Here is a 22779-nt window from a genome sequence, read left to right on the forward strand (position 1 = left end):
GGACACACCCACCCTAAGAAAGCTACACACCTTCTAATGGTGCCACTCCCTTTAGGGGACATTTTCTTTCAATCCTCCCGCCCTCCACTAACTTTGAATCTGCAATTCTTGGCTCACTGAATATAGGATTTTTTTTCAACTAAAGCCATGCATGGTAGCATGTGCTTGTAGTCCTAGCCCTCAGCTGGCTCAGAAGAGGAGTGTGAGGTCAAGACCAGTTAGTCATATGGTGACATTACACATATACCAAACAAAACAGAAATAAGTGTTTACTTTAGTTGTTTTATTGCATCTTAGGCTTTTTTTAAATGCTAGGTTCACGTACATACATACATACATAGCAAAGCTAAAAGCACCAATTTTCTGGAAGGGCATCCAGGAAGTGCCTCTGGGATTGTATTTCCTCTCTTTTTTACTTCTGTAAATTGTGTATAATTTATGTAAATATTTACTGTTAGATATTTGTAATGTGCTGAATTATAGTGCTCTTGAGTCACATTTAGGGTAGGGTCCTCGCACTGGCCAGAGGAGGGTGTTAGGTGTAGTGCTGCAGTTACTGTCCATCCAACTTTTCCCTTGAGTCAGGGTCTCATTGAACCTGGAGCTTGCTGTTTTGGGGGGCGGAGGAGGCTGACTGATCCACAAACTCTGTTTCCATAGCCTCCCACCCCTGCAGTAGGGATTCTGAGTACAACCACCTTAGCTGTTTTATGTGGATGCTGGGAATCCAGACTCCAATCCTCATGCTTGTATGACAAAACATTCTTACTGCATCATGTCTCCTGCCCCCCCCCGCCCAGTCACTTTTTAATGTATGTATTCTGTTTCATTGTGTGGATGTGCTTACTCAGACATGTTAGCTTACTGGATTTCATGAAGACTGTTTGAATACACATACCTGTGATTATTTTGAGGATTTAAATGCTTGTAAGAGGAATTACTGACAACTCCTTTAGAGTTCATAAAATGCTAAATACAGTGAAATATTTTTATTCTAATTGGCGAGCTTAATTCTTGGCTCCTTTCTCCCCCTTGTAGTTGAAGCCAGCATTTGAAAACTGACTGGTGCTCTGCTTGTATGGGGACTTCACCAGTTCATTTTTACATACCCTTAGATTATAATTTTGTGAAAACACTACTCCCAATTATGTCACTTATTTACCTGCTTTCTTGCTTATTTATTGGTTTTTTGATGTGTTGTCTCTCTACAGAGCCCTAACTGTCTTAAAACTCACTATGTAAATCAGGGTGGCCTCAAACTTATTGAGAGCTATGGACCCCTACCTCCTGAGTGCTGGGATCAAAGGCATGTGGTACCATGCCCAGAAATCCTGTCATTTATAAGCTGACATTTGAACAATTTCTCTTTAGAGCAATCGGAGTTGGTTTCTTTCTAATTAGTATCTGTGTGCCTTCAATAGGTTGTTAAAATCACACACTGTCCCACATTGCTGACCAGAGATGGAGATCGTATTAGAAGTAATGGAAAGTTTGGGGGCCTTCAGAATAAAGCTCCTCCAATGGACAAACTTCGGGGAATGGTCTTCGGAGCTCCAGTACCAAAACAGTGTATGGTCTTGGGGAAAGAAATTGGTAGGTTAAATATGGGGTGAGTTTTTGTTTAGTTTATTTGCATTGTTTTAAGACAGAGTTTTGTGTATGTCAAGCTGACCAGGAATTCACCATATAATTTAGTATGACCTTGAGTTGATTGACCTCCTGTCTCCATCTCTCACTCAGTGCTGGGAATGCAGGCATTTATCACAGCACACCTAGTATCTGGTGCTGGAGACTGACCTAAGGGCCTCCCGCATTCTGGGAAAGCACTCTGCAAGCCAGGCCACAGCCCAGCTCCAGAAGATAGCTTACTTTTTTCTTTTTTCTTTTCTTTCATTTTTTTCTTCAGATGACAGAAGTATCTCTTGAGGATTTCCTATTATTTATCTTTCTGTTTTGTTTTTGTTTTTAGTGCTGTGGGGGGGGGGGGTGTCAAACCTGGGGTCTTATGTTTATTAAATAAGCATTTTACCACCGAACTACATCTGAATGAATATCTAAATGCAATTTCTGATTTGACTTTAATGTTCTTCTTTAAGGGCTTATGTTTTCAGAATCTGATGTGACAAGTTAACCAGTAGCCAATACAAATAATGTAAAACACTTCTGTTCCATCTGTCGTATATCAAGTAGTTGAAATATACTCACTTCTTCCTTCTTTATTGAATTATTAAAAGAGAGCGGTAGTCCAGGGAGTAAATAAAGTACTTATCTGCCTCTTTTTTACTACATAGTAAAAAATATTCTGCCTTGTTGAATTAATAGTTTGTCAGACAATCATTTGTTTTTGTCTCAGTTCATTCATATAGTTAAGAGTTTTTGAGCCAGCCATGGTACTGTGTACCTACACTGACTACTTGGGAGACTGAGTCAGGAAAGCTCACTTGAGCCTTTGTATTTGAGATTAGCTTGGGTCAAATAGCAAAACCCTATCCAAAAACATATTTTTCCCCTAAAGTATATAATATGGACCTTTCCACCACTTCTATTCTCTTGTCTCCCAGCCTTCTTCAGGTCAGCCCATGTACCGTCCGAATCTGCTCTGAAGTGCATGTGTACTCAACAGGAAGTTCCTACATGTGATTACCTTATAGATTCCTCTTTTTAGTTTATGAAGTTGTACTGTGCTTGACTATCTATATTTACTACCCTCAGTAATATCTTAATTTTAGCCCTTTTTATAGGTATCATAAAATTTGCCTCTCTTTTTCGGGGAGCTGGGGGGGGGGTTCGAGACAGGGTGTAGCTTTGGAGCCTGTCCTGGAACTAGCTCTTGTAGACCAGACTGGCCTCAAACACACAGAGATCTGCCTGCCTTTGACTCCCGAGTGCTGGGATCAAAGGCGTGTAACGCTACCACCTGGCTAAAATTTGCATCTTAACTTCATTGTACAATTTAGTATTAAATATTTTAACTTTGCTGTACAGAGTATCCCCCAAAGTACATTTTGCAGAACTGAAACTTAGTATCTTCCCATTCCTTTCCCCTTTCTGTATCATTCTACTTGGAATTCTCTATGAAATTGACTATTCTAGATAACCCTAAAGGGGAAAGTGTATGTTAACGTGAGGTCAGGGCTTATCCACTGTAGCAAGTGGATGAGTTTCTTTTCCTGGTAATAAGGATTGATCCTCCACAGTACTCTGTGTGTTATATTTTGCTCTATTGGTTTAGTTGAGGCCGTTTTTATTCTGTTGCCCTGGGTGGCTTGACCCTCATGTGTAACCCAGGCTTGCCTAGAATTCATGGTAATTCTTCTGCCTTAATCTCCCAAGTGCTGGAATTACAAGATGGCACACTACCCCAGGCTACACTTTTGTTCTTGTAGTAATGTATAATTCAAACATAAAAAAATACACATTTTACAAACATGGGCTGGTAAATTTTAGCAAAAGAACACCATACTTAGAAGAATTAAAAATAAGGTTTGGGGATGTAACTCAGTGGTTACTGGTGTATTTAATCTGAAGTACCACACACAATTTAAAATGAATAGAGTATTATCAGCTCTACAGAAAACTGCTCGTTTTTCTCTTCAAGTCTCCATATGACATGACTTTGTTTACTTACCATAGCATAGGTTACTTTCGTCTGTTCTTGTACTTTATATATAAATAGACTCTTAGAATGCACAGTTTATATCTGCTTTTATTTGTTCTGTGCTGTATATGTCGATAGCTGTAGTTTATTTTCATTACAGAATAGTATTTTATTATGTAAATAGACTGTTATTTATTCAACTGATGAACTAGGATGGCTTCCAGATTTGAGATAATTTAGCCTTGACAGTTGTAAAAGCAGCACTAGTTGAAAAGACCGTAGGAGGCCTTTAATCCCAGCACTCGGAAGGCAGAGGCAGCAGATCTCTGTGAGTTTGAGGCCAGCCTGGTCCACAAGAGCTAGTTCCAGGACAGGTTCCAAAGCTACAGAGAAACCCTGTCTCAAAAAAAAAGAAAGAAAGAAAAAGAAAAAGACCATAGGAGAAGGTTCATGCATCTGCATATTATGTTAATGACTGTATACAAAACTATCAGTAAAAATTACATTAAGATCCATCTCACTCCAGTCAGAAAAGAGTGTCATCAAAATAAATGACAAATGCTGATAAGGACATGAACAAAACAGGAATCCTGTGCACTTCTGGCCTAGCCACTATTGGAACCAATATGGAAGTTTCTTTTAAAAAAAAAAAACTAAAAATAGACTTATCATATGAACCAACACCCCTCCTGAAGATTAGCCAAGACTTCATTAGCATATTTATAGACAGTTGCCTGCCTTTGCTGCACTTTTCACAATAACCAAGTTATGGAGCCATCTGACCTGTCCACTGACAAAAGAAATGGGTAAAATGTGGTTCACAAGCACAGTACAGAAGAGTGAAGTTGTGTTGTTTGCACGACAACACAACTGGAGTTGTAAATTCCAACAATTTGGCTGGAGACAAGTAAATTAAGTCTGTCATAGAAAATAATATTGTTTTCTCTCTTGTGAGTCGTAGATTTACATACAGCTGTGTAAGATCACATGGGTGTAGATAACAAGAAAGTAGAAATGAGCCGGACAGTGGTGGTGCACTCCTTTAATCCCAGCACTTGGGAGTCAGAGACAGGCGAATCTCACCAGGACAAACTCCAAAGCTACAGAGAAACCCTGTCTTGGGGGCAGGGACTGAGGGAGAGTAGGAATAAAAGAGTCTGTGAGGAACAGAAAGAACTTAGGGAATGAGACAGGTAAAAACAAAGAAGTATGCAGGGTATAGAGCAGGATGTTTCCAGTATATTATATATTTTCATGAAAACAATTTTTTTTGTACCCAGGATGATACAATTAATTAAAATTTAAATCCACACTTTAAAAAAATAAGTGAATACCTGAAGAAACTGATAATTAGAGAAAACAGACAGAGACAGTGGATTAACCAAACAGCCTTACTAACCAAATTTGTAGGACTGCATTTTACAATGGTAGTATCAACAATAAAAAAGAATTACTTAAAAAAAAGATGCTGTATTTAGAGAATTCCTGGAAATTTACTGATAGTAAATCATTATATAGTAAGGCCATCTCTAGACCTTTGAGAAGAAAAACATTTATTAAAGGCATGCCCTACTCATTTATAGATATGTATCTATACATGGGTAACATATTGCAAGGATGTAAAAAGTTTTTAGCTGTATGTATATATTTATATGCATGCAAAACAAATGGAAGGACAAATATCAATTTTTTTTCTTCTGATTTTTTGAGACAGGGTGTCTCTGTAGCTTTGGAGCCTGTCCTGGAACTCAATCTGTAGACCAGGCTGGCCTTACTCACAGAGATCCACCTGCCTCTGGCTCCCAGTGCTGGGATTAAAGGCGTGCCACAACCCCCAGCTACCAATCATATTTTTAAAGTCCTTAATTGGTACATATTATTGTAACACGTATGTTATTTTCTTATTCCCTGTGAATCCCACACCATGTACCCCAATCCCACCCACCTCCCAGTCCATCCATATCCGCTTTCCTCTTTCAGTGTCGCTTCTTCCCCTCCACCCCCAAGAAAACAAAACAAAAAAATTCAATAAGCCTCTGACCGTCCACCTGTCCATCACATTACTCATCTTAGTGGCATTGAGACTGTGATGTGTCTAACAGCTTGACTTGAAAATGTTTATTAGAATGATTGTTTGGTCTGGCTCAAGGCCTCTGGCTTCTGGTATACCCTCACCAGATATCCTGCTGTTGCCCCAACTCTCATGGACATCTGACAACTGTGGTTCCACAGAACCAGTCCTTCCATGCCCACCCCAGCAAGTCATAGATACAGGGAGATGTTGGAGCGGGCCAGCTCAAATCACTGTGTGTGGACCTAGGTGGTGGCTGAGTTGGTCAGTCCAGGCCTGCACTGGGATCGCTCCCCTCAGGCAAGTGATAGAGCCAGCTCTCCTGTGCCTGAGCCATCAGGCTCGGGGCATGATGAGGGATGGGGCCAGATTTGGCAGGGCCAGCTCAACATGGCCCTCAGATTTCAACACACATGCTTCACATGGTCCCTGGTGGTAAAGGGACACAAATATCAACACAGACCCCAGCAGGACCACAGATCCAGACATGGCCCTTGGCAGCAGCTTGGGCCTAGATATCACCATGGCCCTGGGTGGCAGTCCAGGCCACCCAGATGAGTATGGCTCTGGCAGCAGCATGGCTCTCAGACACCAACGTGGTTTCAGGTGGATGTCCAGACCCTGGCCATCTGCACAACCTTCTGTGTTAACAGGAGCCATGGACCCAGACATGGCCCTCGGCAACCCAGGCCTGGGTGTCACCATTCCTCACTGCCTTCACTTCTGTAGTTCCAGCAGTTCCAGCTCTCCACAGCACACGAGCGACTGTGCTTCCCTCCCATTTCTCCACCAGACATGTGCTCCTTGTCATAGTGCCCGTCTGGGGCCTCCAGGCGTGAGGCGGGCCTTGGGTTTCTTCCACTCGCTCAGGTCAGAGGAAGGGGTAATTTTTATTTTATTTTAGGTTTTTCGAGATAGGGTTTCACTGTGTAGCCCTGACTGTACTGGAACTCACAGAGATACACCTGCCTCCCTCTGCCTCCTGAGTGCTGGGATTAAAGGCATATGCCACCAACGCCTAGCGAAAATCACACTTTCACATACAAAAAAGCCCTTAAATCCTCATGAGTGCTGGGATCAGTAATCAGTCATCAGATATGGCTCACACATAGTTTTAAAACCTCAGATACGAAAAGAAACACCTTAGACTCTGTGTACGAGTCTAAGCTATGGGAAAAGTGATTCTAGAATCATCTAAACTGTAGTCACTTAAAACTGGACAGGGTATAGAATATAATCTCAGTATTATTTAATATCTAGTAAATCATGCAGATAGGCAATAGTAAAAGCTGAGTAAAAGGAGTTTTGTACAGAGTAAGTGTTCTGAAAGCCACATGCTTTAGCAAGTGTGTAAATGGCCTGTTGAAACAATGGCTTGGTTCACTTGCTCCCTCTCCCCTTTTTCCTCTTTTGTGCTGAGAACGTGCATGAGGGGTCACTGCCTGTGCAGCAGCTAATGCTGTGTTTATTACAAGTCAGGGAGTACTGATTTCAGGCAGTACACTATTTAGTGTTCTTTCTCTTTCCTATCTTCTCTGACTGTCTGTTGAACAGTATTGAATACTTTGTGTCAGCCAGCATGTAAAAATGTCCAAGCACTTTCATATAGAAAACTCCAGGTGTCTTGGGTGGGGTGGCATTTGTCTAATGTGTTCAAGGCCCTGGGTTTTAGTCCCAGAACTACCAAAAATGAAATAAAAAGAGTGGAAGGTGGTAATTGGAAATTCATTCCTGATGCAGAAATAAATTCAGTCAAAGAAAATTAAAATGTAACTATCAGGTGTTGTCTCTACTATACTTGTTTTTTTTTTTCATTGTCTGGTTCGTGTCTCTAATAGGCATTTCTCATGGGTTACTCAGCGATGCTGTTCTTTTTTTCTAAAACATGAATTTGTTGTGACATTATGTCTTTATTTAAATATTTGGTTCTTTGCAGATCTTATTCAGCAGTACCGCACTGCTGTGTGCAAGCTGAACACTGTGAACAAGGATTTGAGCAATCAGTTACAGTACCTTCACACTCCTGATATGAAGAAGAAGAAACAAGAACTTGATGAACAGGAAAAGAGTCTGAAACTAATAGAGCAAAAACTCGGTATATGTTTACTTTCTGTTAACTTCATGTGTGACAGTAGATGACGAGTCCACTGTGAAAAGAAAGACTGCGAATGATTCTGAATGACCGCGCTGTCTGATAAATGCTTAAGACTCTTCTCTGAGGAATAGTGTCTGAGTTAAGGTTTCTGTTGCTGTGGTAAACACAGGATTAAAGGCAAATTGGGAAGGAAAGGGTTTATTTCAGCTCACAGCTTACAACCCATAATCCAGGGAAGCCAGGGCAAGAGAGGCCATGGAGAAACACTTCCGACTATTTTGCTTCCCATGGCTAGTTTAACTTAATTTCCTATATAACATAGGACTGCTTAGGGGTGACACCACCACCCATAGTGGCCTGGGTTCTTCCACACCAAGACAGTGCCCTACAGACATGCCTGCAGGCCAGTCTGATGGAGGCAGTTCCCTAGTTGTAGGTCCCTAATCCCAGATGGCTCTAGTTGATATTTGTTAACAAAAACCAATCAACCCAAGTAGTAGGAGATTCTTGGTATTGTTAGTTGCTTTTCACAAATTACTGTATATGTTTGCTTTTCCTATTCTACTCCAGTTTGTTACATTTTCTTCACAGGTATGACTCCTGCGTGGAAGTGTAATGACTCATTTTGTCACTCACCAAAAATTGAGTTGACAGAGTGTCCAATTCCTACAAAAAGAATGAGAAGAGAATCTACTAGACAGAATAGGTGAGCATATTGTGACCCAATTACCATTGGTTAGTTTATCAAAATCCTGTGTTGTTGTACTTTCAAATCATTATAGGTTTATTTCTAAATTTCCTGAGATAAAATTTGTATTTTAAAAACAAAAGCAGGTTTGGGGTGATAACTCAGTAATAAAGGACTTGCCTGGTGTGTGTGAGCTCCTCTCACTTTTGATCAGTGTCACTCGGGCACAGCACATGATATTTCTGTATTATTAAGTCACAGAATCATTGTATTCTCTTAGGAAGTCTCGTTTTCTTAGTGATGCTTTACTATTTGGAAATGTTACGTATTTTTCTGTTACTGAAAGTCACTAGAGAATGAAGTTGCTTTTATGTTTTGGAATAAGTTTCAGTATAGTGCACTCTAATCAATGGAATCACCAGTTTTTAAAATAGTAGTATTACAGCATGAATTCTAATTGGTCGTAATAAATTAAATCTGGAGTCAGATATTAAGGGGTGAAAACTGAAGGATCAGAGAAGCAGTGTGGACAGCCAGTGGGGAGACCTTTTACCTCTACGAATGCTCAGACTGAGGGGGCAATCCTGTCCTCAGAGACTGCACTGACCTCTTGGCTCATCCTGCTTATATTCCTTTCTCTACCCAGCCATATCCCTCCCTGTCTCCACCTCCCTAGTGCTGGGATTAAAGGCGTGGGACTATTGAATCCTGGGATTAAAGGTGTGAGTGACCACTGCCTGGTCTCAAGTGACTTAACTCTACACTTTGATCTTCAGGCAAGCTTTATTTGTTAAACAGAAACAAATATCAGTCACTATATTTCCCCTTTTTGTCTAAAATTTTAAAAGAAGGCTATAGCTAATATAAGAAAAACTATATACAAGAAGTATAATAACTATATACAATATATACAGGCAATAAGTATATCAACAATGTCTAGTCCATATGAATTTAACAAATTCAGAGAAAATACTCCATTATCTCTCCCATCGTGGTGAGTCCAAAGTATTGTACCTAATTCACTCTACCCTAATTTCCATTACCATCTAAAACTATCTTTTGATCTTTCAACCTTATACACTTTATACCTTGTTAGTGAATTTCTTTTCTGAGTCTGTAAACAAGGAAGACTGTAACTTTCTAGTCTTCTACTCCCTCAGAGACCCGAGAAGGAAATAATATTAACTGAGTAAGCAGGAAGTATCAGCCAGCAACTTCAAAAAAAAAAATGTGAGAAATGACAGAAACAGCTGGCTGCCTGGACAGTCACGCAAGGTTCCTCTGCAATGTTGGGGACATCCATCTTTGGCCTACAGGCCTAGAATATTTGACAGACTTTTCTGTGAAGTAGGATTTTTGAGGACTGTTCTGCCTTGGCAAGGCTTTGGAGTTACTCTCCTTTGTGCCCTGCTGTCCGGTTTGGACAGCATACCATCAGCAATCAAGGCAAGGGCATTTTCTTGCCCAATGGCTTACTTTTGCCACAAAGAAAGGAAACTCCATGTGGAGTTTCTCCAGTGCCCATCGTCCTCTCCCAAGTAGAGTAGTGCTGCCAGGAGCAGACATGTCTCATTGTCATTTAAAAAAAAAAGTTATTGAAACATCTTAAATGCCATACACTGTAGATCTCTGAAGTGATAACCTTTATATCTAAAATATTTCTGTTTGACCTCGAAAGCACAGCTAATATGACTATAAGTTTATTTGTAGTAGGTGACTATTAACCTGCATTTCCTTATCCTAAATAGTTGATAATAATAACTTTCAATGACTTCTAGAAATTTGCGTTGCGTTGTTAAATGAACTGTATAGGTATAGTATCTTGAACAAGACTAGAAATGTATATTCTAAAAATCTAATCTCAAATTTGTATACAATATACAAAAGTCCAATCCAATGTAAAGTATTTAAAACTAGTAGTGGCTTTTGAAAGTAGATTCAGTAATCTGCCTTTTTATCTTCTATCTATATCTTTCCTTTTTTCTTTTTTATGATAGGATATAAAGGATATCTTTATATCCTATCATATCTGTAGCTTCCTTTATTTATTCCAAATAAGAACACTGAATCTTACCTCCTTTGTTTAGCTTTTTTTCCTGACCATTGCCAATGGTCAAATAACAATGACAAATATCCATAACCCAATAAAAGATCAAAAGTCACCAACCCCACTTTTGGGGAATGTGAGTGTCGTGTTCTTAAATTACTTCCTGCTGTCTGGGGGAAACGTCATCTTTAGCACATCCTGAAAAGAAAAATTTGGGTTAATTGTCCAATCCTGGGAAAGGTAGCTATATCATTTATTATTCAGTCTCTGTGTAATGAGAAAGTACAGGGTTTGTCTCAAGACTGGCTAGAGTAGTCTGAAGACTGGATCATCTCAGCTAGCCAACTCGAAGTTGTTCTGAGCAGTTTGTAGTCCAAAGCCGATCTTTCTTTTTTTATACATTATTTTTCTCTGCTCCCCTCCCTGCCTCTCTTCTTCCCCCTTCAAACCTCCCCCAAGGTCCCCAATGCTCCCAATTTACTCAGGAGATCTTGTCTTTTTATACTTTCTACTTCCCACATAGATCTGTATAAGTATCTCTTAGTGTCCACATTGTTGTCTAAGTTCTCTAGGATTGTGGTTTGTAGGCTGGCTTTCTTTGATTTATGTTTAAAAACCACCTATGAGTGAGTACATGTAATAATTGTCTTTCTGTGTCTGGGTTACCTCACTTAAAATAATGTTTTCTAGCTCCATCCATTTTCCTACAAAATTCAAGCTGTCATTATTTTTTTTCTGCTGTGTAAATTCTCCATTTTGTAATTTTCTGCTGTGTAAATTCTCCATTGTGTAAATGTACCACATTTTCCTTACCCATGTCGAGGGGCATTTAAGTTGTTTCCAGGCTCTGGCTATGGCGAACAAAGCTGCTGTGAACATAGTTGAGCACATGTCCTTGTGGCACAATTGAGCATCCTTTGGATATATACCCAAAAGTGGTATTACTGGGTCTTGAGGAAGGTTGTTTCCTAATTTTCTGAGAAATCGCCACACTGACATCCAAAGGAGTTGTACCAGCTTGCACTTTCACCAGCAATGCAGGAGTGTTCCTCTTTCCCCACAACCTCTCCAGCATAAGTTGTCATTAGTGTTTTTGATCTTGACCATTCTTACAGATGTAAGATGGAATCTCAGAGTTGTTTTGATTTGCATTTCTCTGATGACTAAGGATGTTGAACATTTCCTTAAGTGTCTTTCAGCCATTTTAGGTTCCTCTCTTGAGAGTTCTCTGTTCAGGTCTGTACTCCATTTTTTTATTGGATTATGTGTTCTTTTGGTGTCCAATTTCTTGAGTTCTTTGTATATTTTGTAGATCAGACCTCTGACTGATGTGGGGTTAGTGAAGATCTTTTCCCATTCTGTAGGCTGTTGTTTTGTCTTGTTGACCGTGTCCTTTGCTTTACAGAAGCTTTTCAGTTTCAGGAGGTCCCATTTATTAATTGTTTCTCTCAGTGTCTGTGCTGCTGGGGTTATATTTAGGAAGTGGTTCCCTGTGCCAGTGTGTTCAAGTGTACTTCCCACTTTCTCTTTTATAAGGTTCAGTGTGCCTGGCTTTATGTTGAGGTCTTTGATCCATTTGGACTTGAGTTTTGTGCATGGTGATAGATATGGGTCTATTTTCATTCTTCTACATGTTGATATCCAGTTATGCCATCACCACTTGTTAAATATGCTTTCTTTTTTCCATTTGATATTTTTTGCTTCTTTATCAAAGATCGGGTGTTTGAAGATGTGTGGACTGATATCTGGGACTTATTAGGTTCCATTGGTCCTCCTCTCTGTTCTTATACCTATACCAGGCTGTTTTCAGTACTGTAGCTCTGTAGTAGAGTTTGAAGTCAGGGATTGTGATACCTCCAGAAGTTCTTTTATTGTATAGGATTGTTTTTGCTGTCCCGGGTTTTTTGCTTTTCTATATGAAGTTGAGTACCATTCTTTTGAGGTCTTTAAGAATTTTCCTTGGATTTTGATGGACATTGTACTGAACAAAGCCAATCTTTCAGTGGTGTTTTTCAGCTTAGTGGTGTTACAGTTCTGGGCGAATCGTCATTGTGGGGTTCCATTCTTCTTTTGGAAACTTCAGAGTCACTCTTAAGTGTGGGCATAGTTCACTGCAGAAAACTGATAGAGACTCAAACCTGAAATCATGTACAGGAAGGTAGATAAAGCCTTTTTCTAGAATTAGTACTCTATATGACCATTAATTTCATGCCTACACTATATGACCATTATTATCATGACAAAAAAAAAGTTTGAAAAATCAACTTAAAGTTTTTCTTCTGTCCCATATCAGGTGGCTCTTCTGACATGAGACAGAAGTTTTGGATTTCACTTTAATAGGTGTGCTTGGGTTTAGAGAAGGAAAGAGCCACACTTCAACTCCAAAGCCAACTTTAATCTTTAATTGGACTAGGACTACAAAAAGACCATTTGCATTGTATGTCTGTAGAGAATAGCAGAAATAAGTATTTGGGAAGATTTATGAAATTTTGTCTGGTTTGAAATGAGATATACCAATAGGTCAGCTTACTGTTTTTCTTGGCATATTTTTTTCTGGATGATTTGTTCTTTTTCTTCAGATGTCCAGTGGTCTTTGAATTACTTAGCTGGATGCCTTTAATTCTCCTGAAAGGACAGAAACAAAATCCTTCCCTAACCCTAGTTTTGGGGAGGTTCCCTTTTGGCAAGTTGCATCTGATCAAATGAAAAGCATTTGTTAGTTTTATAGGTTAGTTCAGATTAAATAACCATGGTGCTTGATGAACTGTCATCTCTTCTAATTAAGAGGTGTCTCTTGTTCAAATCGAATCTTTATCAATTTTGATGATAGTTTTTCTTTTTGCAAAACCTGTTCCTCAATGAAACATATGTCCTAGTTTTCATTCTGAGGTAAACACATCTTTAAGGTATACCGACTGATTTCATTCCATAGTTTTTTTTTTCTACTATCCAATGTCTCTCCACAGCTGTTATTCCTTTCTCATTAACATTTAGAAAATTCAAAGTTAATAAAGCATTATGCAGTCTATGTCTATGTGTCTCTGTTACCCCTTTCTGTTTATTTGACATATTCCTTAGAGTTCATTTTGATCCTTCTATAACTGTCTGCCCTGTAGGGTTTTGTGGTATACCTGTAACATGCTTTATATTATAATGAACAAAGAACTGTTTTATTTTCTTAGAGATATATATTAGAGCATTTTCTGTCTTTATTTGTACAGGTATACCCATGATGGCCATAACTCCTAGCAAATATATGATTACCAAAATCAGTCTTTTCCAAACTCAAAGCAATTGCCCACTGAAAACCTGAATATAGGTATCAATAGTGTGGTGTACATATTTTAGTTTTCCAAATTCTACACAATGGAACACATCCATCTGCCATATTTCATTTCTTTGAGTACCCTTTGGGTTACTTCCTGCAGGTTATGGTATTTGGTTGTATAGAGAACAAATAGGACATTTTCTTATAATTTCCTTGGCTTGTTGCCATGTGATGGAGAAGTTTTTTTTAAAACTGAGGCCTCCAGCACATTTCCATTCAATAGTTGATCAATTTCTTCATTACCTTGTGCTAGAGGACCTGGCAGACCCATATGGGATCAGATGTGTGTTACGTATATGGGATGATTCCTAGTCCTGATTATTTCTTGTAACTAAATAAATAGTAAAGTCAATTCTTTATCATCTGGTATAGACGCGGAGGTATCAAAATGCAAAACAACTCTTTCTGCTTATTGTGATTTAGTAACTGTTAAGAGGTTCCATAAAATCCATTAGTACCATGAGAATAGCATATGATTCTGACTTTTTAACAGACTCATTAGGACATAGATCTACTTCTCTTAAATTTATTTGCATCAGTATAGAGGGTAGGGACTCCAGATATTGATCTTTTTTCATACAATGCGAGGAAAGAGTCAGTTAGTTCTCTTTATAAGTTGAAATTTCTTGTTTTTGGTATATTTGTTGTTAATCTCTTCAAAAAAAAATCACTGCAAGCTCTTTGCCAGGGTTCACTTTCTTCCCATAATTTGACAATTTTATCATTATTAAAAGGTACTACAATTTCTCTTGGGCCTATTCCTGCTAATTGACAAAGTCTCAATTTTCCTTTTAGATTTAACTCAGAGACCTTTTTCCACATAAGGTTTTAAAAAGATTCATTCTAAGATAATATCTTCCCTCTGCATTAGATTTACTGTAAGGGAATGCTAGGAGGGCAATATGATCAGAATGTTCAAAGCTGAAGCTTTGGATCCACATGATCCACATGTGTCTCCTGCAATTTCTCTTCCACCAAAACCAATTCTCTCTTAACTTTAGCTGATAATTTCTTGGGACTCTTTAAGTCCTTGTCACCTTCTAAGGTTTTAAACAAATTACTCAGTTCATTTTTTAGTTCCAATATTGGGCCTTAGGTAAAAATGTCTCCTAGCAATCTTTGGAAGTCATTAAGAATCTGCATTAGTCTCTCCTAATTTGCACCTTTTGGGGTCTAACTTTTTGTAAATCTATTTTATATCCTAAATAATTAATAAAATCATCTCATTTTTTTCAGGAGCAATTTGTAATCCCCAGTAAGGCAAAATATTCTTTTAATTCTTTAAACATTCTTTCTACTACATTTGTGACCTGTTCCTGTATAGCCTGAAGGGTTGGTTCTTTATAATAACCTTCTAATATTTTTTCCCAGAAACATATGTTAATGTATGGTTTGTTTCTGGGATTGGGGGAATATTAATCTGAGTATTTCATTGCTGTAACAAATCACGTCCCCAGAAATTGCTGTTAGCTACATATGGCTTTAATTTTCCTCTTTATTCTTCTGGCCCTATATATTCAACCCATCTCGTGCTCTCTTTTACCTGATTGGAGTTTCAATCCCTAAAAGCTGAACATTTACCTCCTGAAGAGGCCAATTTGGATGGCAGAATTCTGATACAACTATTGTTACATCTGCACCTGTACCTACCAGAACATCAATGACAATGTCATTTGTTTGTATTTTTTTAATTTTGGTCTTTGTTCATATATAGAAGTTTACCAAAATATTCACTTTATGGTTTCTTCTGAATTTTTTGTTCTCTTTTCTATCATCCAGGGCAATATGGTTTCTTACAATAGACATTAGGTTCTTTGATTGCTCTGGGAAGACTTCTCCAGGATGATAGGAAACAACTGAACTTGATTTAATATGGGGGCCTTCAAGAGGCCTCTCAAGGAGTTTCCCAATGGGAAAGGGTTATCTTGAATGGTCTTGTTGAACTACATTCATTAGTCCATTGCCTGCCTTTGTCACACCTGCATAATCCAGAAAGGAGAAGCATTCTGTTTGGATTATGCTTAGAAATAACATAGTTTCTGGGAACACCCTGTTTACAGTCCCTTTTAAGGTGACCTTGTTTGCCACAAGTGAAACCCTTGATATTTCCATTTTTCCTCAAACCTCTGGAAATCACCTCTCCTATCCAAGCATCATCATGGTCATGAGATTCAGTATATCTCACATTCCTTCTTCCAAGGGCACTGATCTTTCCTTTAATGGCCTAATTATCCTTGCATTGAGAATTAGCATTTTAAAAGCCATAGATTTAATTATTATTTTATCTAGCTTCTGATTTTGGTATCATTCTATTTACTTATGTCAGTCTTTGTAAGAAGATTTCTTTTGGGCCCTGTATGACTTTATTTAATGATTCAATCTTCTTTCCTTCTTCAGTTCTGTTTCAAGCATTCAGAGCTTCTGCACAGCACAAAGCTATGTTGTGGCCATTATATAGGAATTGCCTCTCTATATTAGACTAATCTCCTTCTCCAAGAAGTTGATCTCGGGAGACTTCCATACCTCTAGTTCTCCATTGTTCAGCGTTCTTAGCTTCTTCTTTGAACCAGGTCCTCCATGGTAATTGTGGATCAGGCTCCAAGACTGCTGTAACCAAATCTCTCCAGTTTTGAGGGATAATTCTATTACAGGTTGACCATGAGTTTAACATTTGCTTCACAAAAAGTGAATGCATACTATATGAGACTATCACTTCCTTTAATCTCTTTAAATCTAACATTGCCACAGGAGTCCAGTCAGCTCTTACAGAGCCTCTATCATTTGGCAATTCCTGTAAGGTTACTGCATATATTAAGGTTCGTTGTTTGAAAATCTTAAATTGTTCCTCTCTATCCTTACCCTGGCAACAATGCTGAAATTGGTTCTCCTTTAAATTCCTGTCTGGATTTGAATATGTCAGTGACCTGTTTTATAAAGTTTTTCTAAGGCCTGTATCTTGCCACTCATACCAAACAACTTTTTTGTTTTTTGTTTTTGAAGACAGGGTTTCTCTGGATCTTTGTAACCTATCCTGGAACTAGCTCTTGATCCACCTGCCTCTGCCTTCCAGGTGCTGGGATTAAAGGCATGTGCTACCATCACCCGGCCCCAAACAACTTTTTAAGAGATAACAAGAATTATCAAAATGACAGCAAGGATTATCAAAATGATAATTAATAGTATGTCAATCCCAGTTGATTATCCCAAATTTAATTGTTCCATTTTAAAGATATGCATTATGTAATCATACAAAGACCTAACTTTCTCTGTTGTAATTGTGTTTTCCATTCTTTAGTGTAGGAGAAAAAACTCTTTAACTAATTCCTTTAATAACTTTAAGAATTCCCAATTTTCTCACCAGAGGCCAATCCAGAATACTATTAAGTGAGACATCCTTATCTCATTTTCCCCACAGGAAGATTTTACAATAATCTGGAAGAGATAAGGTTTAAAATTGTTTAGTAGTTGTTAGTAGTCATAGTTAGAATAATAGTGTATTACCTTCAACCAAAGTCATGCATGAATAAAAATTAAAGGTTAAGACTTACAGTGTACTAGGTAACATAAGCCACATATGTATCTAAAATACTGTTTAAACATGTAAACATTGTAAAGGAAATTTTAGTTTTTGAGGTCTCACTGTGTAGACGAGGCTGCCCTATAACTTACTGTGCACCTTGCTGTCTGCACACTTACAGAGATCTCCCCCACCTCTGCCCCACATGCTGGAATTAAAGGCATGCCACCACCGTGCCTTGATTCAGTGTTAAAATGATTAATGAATTATTTACATTTTGTTTTCATGCAAGGTCTTTGAAATTCACAAGATACCTAATCTCAGCTACAACTGATTACATTGCAAGTCCAGCTTCTGTGTTGGGCAGTAGCGCTCTAGAAAGAGCTTACAGTACTGATTCATGGGCTTGTGTGTCTTTCCCATTTCATCCCTGAGATGCAGCCTCTGAGTGTCATCCTGTTGTGGCCTCCCTTTTTTAAGTTTTATTGATTTTTTTTTTATGTGTATGAGTGTCCTTGCCTACATACCTGTGTGTATGTGCACCACATGGTTGCCTAGTTACCCTCAGAGACCCAAAGAGGAAGTCAGATGTCCTTGGATTAGAGTTTACGGATGGCTCACCGCAGGGTACTGGGGACAAAACCCAGGTCCTCTACAAATAACAGCACATACTTTTAAACCTTGAGCCAACTCTCTAGCCTCTCCTTTTTTTTTTTTTTTTAATGAACTGGGGCTGAAGAGACACCTCAGTAGTTAAGAGCTCTTGTTCTTATAAAGAACTCACATGGCAGCTCACAACATTCTGTGACTCCAGTTCCTGGGGATCCAGTGTCTTCTAACGTCCACAGCCACCATGCATGCACATGAGGACACATACATACATGCAAGCAAGGTACTTAAAATAAGTAAATCTAACAAATAAAATAACACTGGACTCTGTCTTTAACAGCTTTAGACAGAGTTGAGCAGATTTTGTCAGCTGTGTGATCATGATGTCATGACCTGTACATAGGCCACCAGTCCCAAACATCAGATGGAAATAAATCTCTGTGCTCTGTCATTCTTAAAGTCGTTCTAAATTTTATTCTATTTGTTACTTAGACTTCCTGTATGCTGATTTTTCTGGCTTTTAGTTGTCTTTTTTGTTTCTTTCACTGTATATCTTGATCACATCATATTCCTCCCAAGCTAGTGCTAGTTGCTGTGGGCTTCCTGCCATGCTGTATCTTGGGAAGACTACTCCTGGGTTGAATGTCTTGGTTCTGGGTTTTTCTGTCATAACTTTCTTAGGAAAAAATGTGACAAAGAAGAGTGAATCTCTTCCATGCCTGAAACTATCTTTATACTGCCTAAATTCAAGGAAAGCTTCCTGAAACTAACAGGACGAGAGGCAAGGAGGGAATATTCTAGAGGCCAAGAGATCAGGAAGTAGTTTAGAAATGGGAAACAGTTTGATAGAGCTCCCCCCAAAAGTGATCCAGCCACAAGGGGTAGTGGGAGGAGGCTGAGGAGACAGGAGCAGCAGCTGGAATGCACTAGTGACACTGAACAGCTTGTTCTGTCTCCGTGCGTAAGTGGGCGGGGCTGCCGCTTAGCGATGTGATGCCCTGGTGCAGCTGCTGAGAGACCAGAGACCCGTCTGATGTTTCTTCTAGAGACCAGCTACTGGTAATTGACTCTTCACCACAGTGAAAGCAAAGCTGCAGCCCCGCTACCCTGCTCTGCCCTGTGTCGCTTCCAGTTTTCACTCAGAAGCTACTGAGTGGGGAAACAATTTGGATTTTATGGCAGCAGACAAAGTCTAAGCCAGCAGCAATCCTTTTTCTTAAATGTAAATACAATCCAGAGTCATCATGGGAAAAGAGCCGGCAACATAAGCAGAAAAATAACTAGAAAAAAACAACCCCCATGATCATGCTGGGCAGTGGTGGTGTGGCTTTAATCCCAGCACATGGAAGGTAGAGCCAGAAGGATCTCCATGAGTTCAAGGACAGGCTTGGTCTGCAGAGCAAGTTCCAGACAGCCAGAGCTACACAGAGAAACTCTGTCTCGAAAAACCAAAAGAAATTAAAAAAAAAAAATAGGATTACAAAGTAACAGATAGGAATGGCTAGGGTACCTTTATAGAAAGAGGTCACAGTAAAAGAACTAAAATCTAAAAACTTCAGTGAGAAGTAGGGAAATGTGAAGAGTCAGGGGACACCGAAAACTAATTCAGACTACTAAAAGACCTGAGAGAAGAAAATGGCACAGGAAAGGAAATGTGTGTATGGTGTATAAAGTGGTTTCCCGGGGAGGAGTGAGAGAACATGGATCCTTAGCACCCAGCACAGGGACTGATGGGAGAAAGAAAGAGGCGGCACGGTGAATTTATATGATCTCTAAGGAAGATATAAATGCTTGCATAGAGAAAAACATTTTTAAAGAACTACATTTGCCAATATGGCCTTTAGTATATAGGAAGAAGCTCATATAGAAAATTAGCTGTCCTTGTTTAATGCAGTGGTGTTAGGGTTAAAGGCATTGGTGGAATCTCCTCCCTTTGAATCCTTTGTGTCTTTTGTTAAACAACACGCAAGGAAAAATTGTCTAAATGACTGATTAGTGACTTCTCATCCCGCCCTCAGCCTGTCCTTTCAACTTTTGTCAATGTGAGAGTGTTTGAAGCTAAGTATTTTGAAATTAGTTTTGTTTCCTTGAACTCCATGGTCCGCTTATGGAAGTCAGAGAGTGGTTCAGCTGCCTTCCACAGTGCCGACCCTGGGGATCAAGCTCAAGTTGTCATGTTACCTGCTGGCCCGAAATATCCTTAACAGTATTCAAATACCAGATTGGATTTATGTATTTGTAAATTTTTTACTTGTTTGTGCTAATTTAACAAAAATCCCATATCATGTTTCATCAACCCCAATACATCACTAGCTAGAAAAAAAACACTTTATATTCTATGAAACATTACAGAACTATAACTTAACCATGATATTTGAGGAGTGTGTGGTGATATTTCATTTGTATTTTAATAAATAAAACAACCCGAAGGTCAGAAAAGCAAAACAGTCAACCACTGACTCTTAGCTCTACCTCAGTCTGACAATACTGTCTCCAGGATCTCAGAATGAGACTTAGTGTGAGAGCTATCTCCTCCCATCTTATATTCCTCTCTAGAGCTTGGATTAAAGGCATGCACCACCCTGTTTCTATGGCAAACTAGTGTGGCTACTGGGATTAAAGGTGTGTGTCACCACTGCCTGGTCTGTAAAACTGACCAGTGTGGCTGTTTTGCTCTCCTGATCCCCAGGCGTGCTATATTTATTAAAATACAAATGAAATATCATTACAGGAGTGTCTGAGTTTAAAGGGTGTTATGAACGCACATGACTCTTAGTTTATACTTGAGATGGGGTTTTGTTATTCAGTAAAGGGCTTGGTGGTCAAGAACACTTGTTCTTGAGAGCAGGACATGATGGCTCACCATTGTCTGTAGCTCCAGTTTCAGGGAATTAGACACCTCTCCTGATCTCTGTGATCCTGTGTGCATGTGATGCACACATATAACTCAGGCATGCACAGGCATATACACTAAAGCACACAAATGTAGATACTTTTATAATCATAAGTTAACCTTTTTTAAAATGTTTATCTCTGTTTCGAGGAACCGTCATCAGAAAATTTGGTATTCAGTTGTATCTGCATAAAAATACATACATACCAAGGCACTTATTGTGTATGTGAGAGCTGGGGTGGTCAGAGAGCAGCTGAGGCTGTTGGGCGCTGAGGCCATGGCCTCACACAAACTAGGCAAACCTCTCTGCACTCATCTGCATCCCCAGCCAGTTCTTGAAGTCATAGTTTTTATTTAAAACGGGAACAGTGAGGTAGTAAATAATGTGCAGTTTTTATCTCAGATTGTACTGCTCAGAGAACTGGAATTCATATTGTATCTATAGACATAGCACACACTGATTACTGATTGTTTGCATGCATATGAGATGTGTGTGATTACTAGATAAAGATTGTATTGTTGTTTATACTAGGGATCAGAGTTAGAGCATAATTCCATGTGATATCTAAGCATTCTGAAATGATCAGGGAATTTAGGCGAGTAAGTCACTGGTATATAAATCATGGTTTTTGTCTTTCTGCTTCAACCAGGATTGCATGAAAGGAGGTGGGGAATAAAGACCAGTGAGCTCATTAAGAGTACCTTGCTTCTTTATCTCTTTCAGAAGACCAAAAGGTGATGTACCAAACTGAGCATTCCTGAAGATAGTACAGGAATCCTAGCAAGAATTTCCTGTTCCTCCAGATGGGCCTGGAAGCAGCTGTTCAGTGACAGAGTCTCATTGGGCTCTACAAATTTACTGGAATGATTCCAGCCATCATGTCCTTTGGGTGTTAGCTTGCAAGTGTACATTCTAAACCACAGTTGGCCAAGCTGGCACGGAAGCATTTCTCACCCTGAAGATGTGTAAACCTCCTGTTTCTCAGCATAATCATGGCTGTATGAGAACTGTTTCTTAAAAATAACCTTTTTTATTGCTTCTTTGTGAACTTATTTAACAAACACATTTTGTGTTTTTGTGTAAGGAAGTTCTAGAGCTAGATATTTAATTGTAAATATGTGTGGAAAGTTGAATTCTGCATTAAAATGGAGAAAGTACAGGTGTCTGGGAATTTACATGAAAAATTAATAGATGGTGATAGGAGAGCCTGAAGATTGTATCCTGGATATAAGTAAGGTGCGCAATTTTTATAAGTAATATTTGAATTTATTAATACTAGACCTATAGCCCCAGCTTTAATTCTTCATTTACATTATTTTCTAATTTTTTACTGCTATTTTTAAGAGGTTAAAGAAAATATACATGAATGCAATATGAGTTTGTTAGCAAGCTGTTGTATAAACATTTAAATTGTGTATTAACCCAAACTAACATATGCTGTGTGTGTCTCCATAAGTTCAACACTTTTGGGTCTGTGATGTTATTTTGTAAGGAATACTTTTGGTACAGTTTTCTGTCCCAGGAAATGTATGTTTTTTAATCCTTTTTGATTATGCAGCAAGGTTAATAAACTGTCATTTCTCCTCCCAAATTAGTGTTTTCCTTTATTTCTTCTGTATGAGCTACCTTAGTAAGAAGTATTGACACAGCTCCCCTGTGTTGTTAGACTCAATATGTTGAAGAAAGAAATAAAACAGCAATAATAGAATTAGTTGCCATGAAGACTGGCTTCCTGGCCGTGGAAGAACACTCCTGTAATCCTAATACTGGGGATTTGAAAGCCAAAAGATCAAGATCCAAGGCCAAGCTTGGATATATAGCAAGTTCAAGGCTATGTGAGACCCTGTCTTAGAAGATCTAAAAATTAGATCTTCTAATTTTTATGGTTCTGTCATATTGAGGAATGAGAGCTGACGGCCAGAACTCATGTGC

The 22779-nt window shown here is 38.8% G+C and overlaps 1 protein-coding gene across 1 annotated transcript in view; it reads left to right on the plus strand.

The window, feature by feature from the left end:
- The window catches only part of Smchd1 (structural maintenance of chromosomes flexible hinge domain containing 1), a 154911-nt gene extending 132473 nt beyond the window's left edge, over nucleotides 1-22438 (plus strand). Inside the window, exons 45-48 of the mRNA XM_048436062.3 lie at nucleotides 1422-1593; nucleotides 7606-7764; nucleotides 8356-8470; nucleotides 21571-22438. Coding sequence (XP_048292019.3) covers nucleotides 1422-1593; nucleotides 7606-7764; nucleotides 8356-8470; nucleotides 21571-21598 — 474 coding nt within the window. The 3' untranslated portion in view covers nucleotides 21599-22438. The remainder of the gene's footprint in view (nucleotides 1-1421; nucleotides 1594-7605; nucleotides 7765-8355; nucleotides 8471-21570) is intronic.
- Nucleotides 22439-22779: the final 341 nt, after the last annotated feature.

This window comes from Myodes glareolus, chromosome 27 (genome assembly GCF_982192425.1).
Source record: "Myodes glareolus chromosome 27, mMyoGla1.1, whole genome shotgun sequence".
NCBI classification, from domain to species: Eukaryota; Metazoa; Chordata; class Mammalia; order Rodentia; family Cricetidae; genus Myodes; species Myodes glareolus.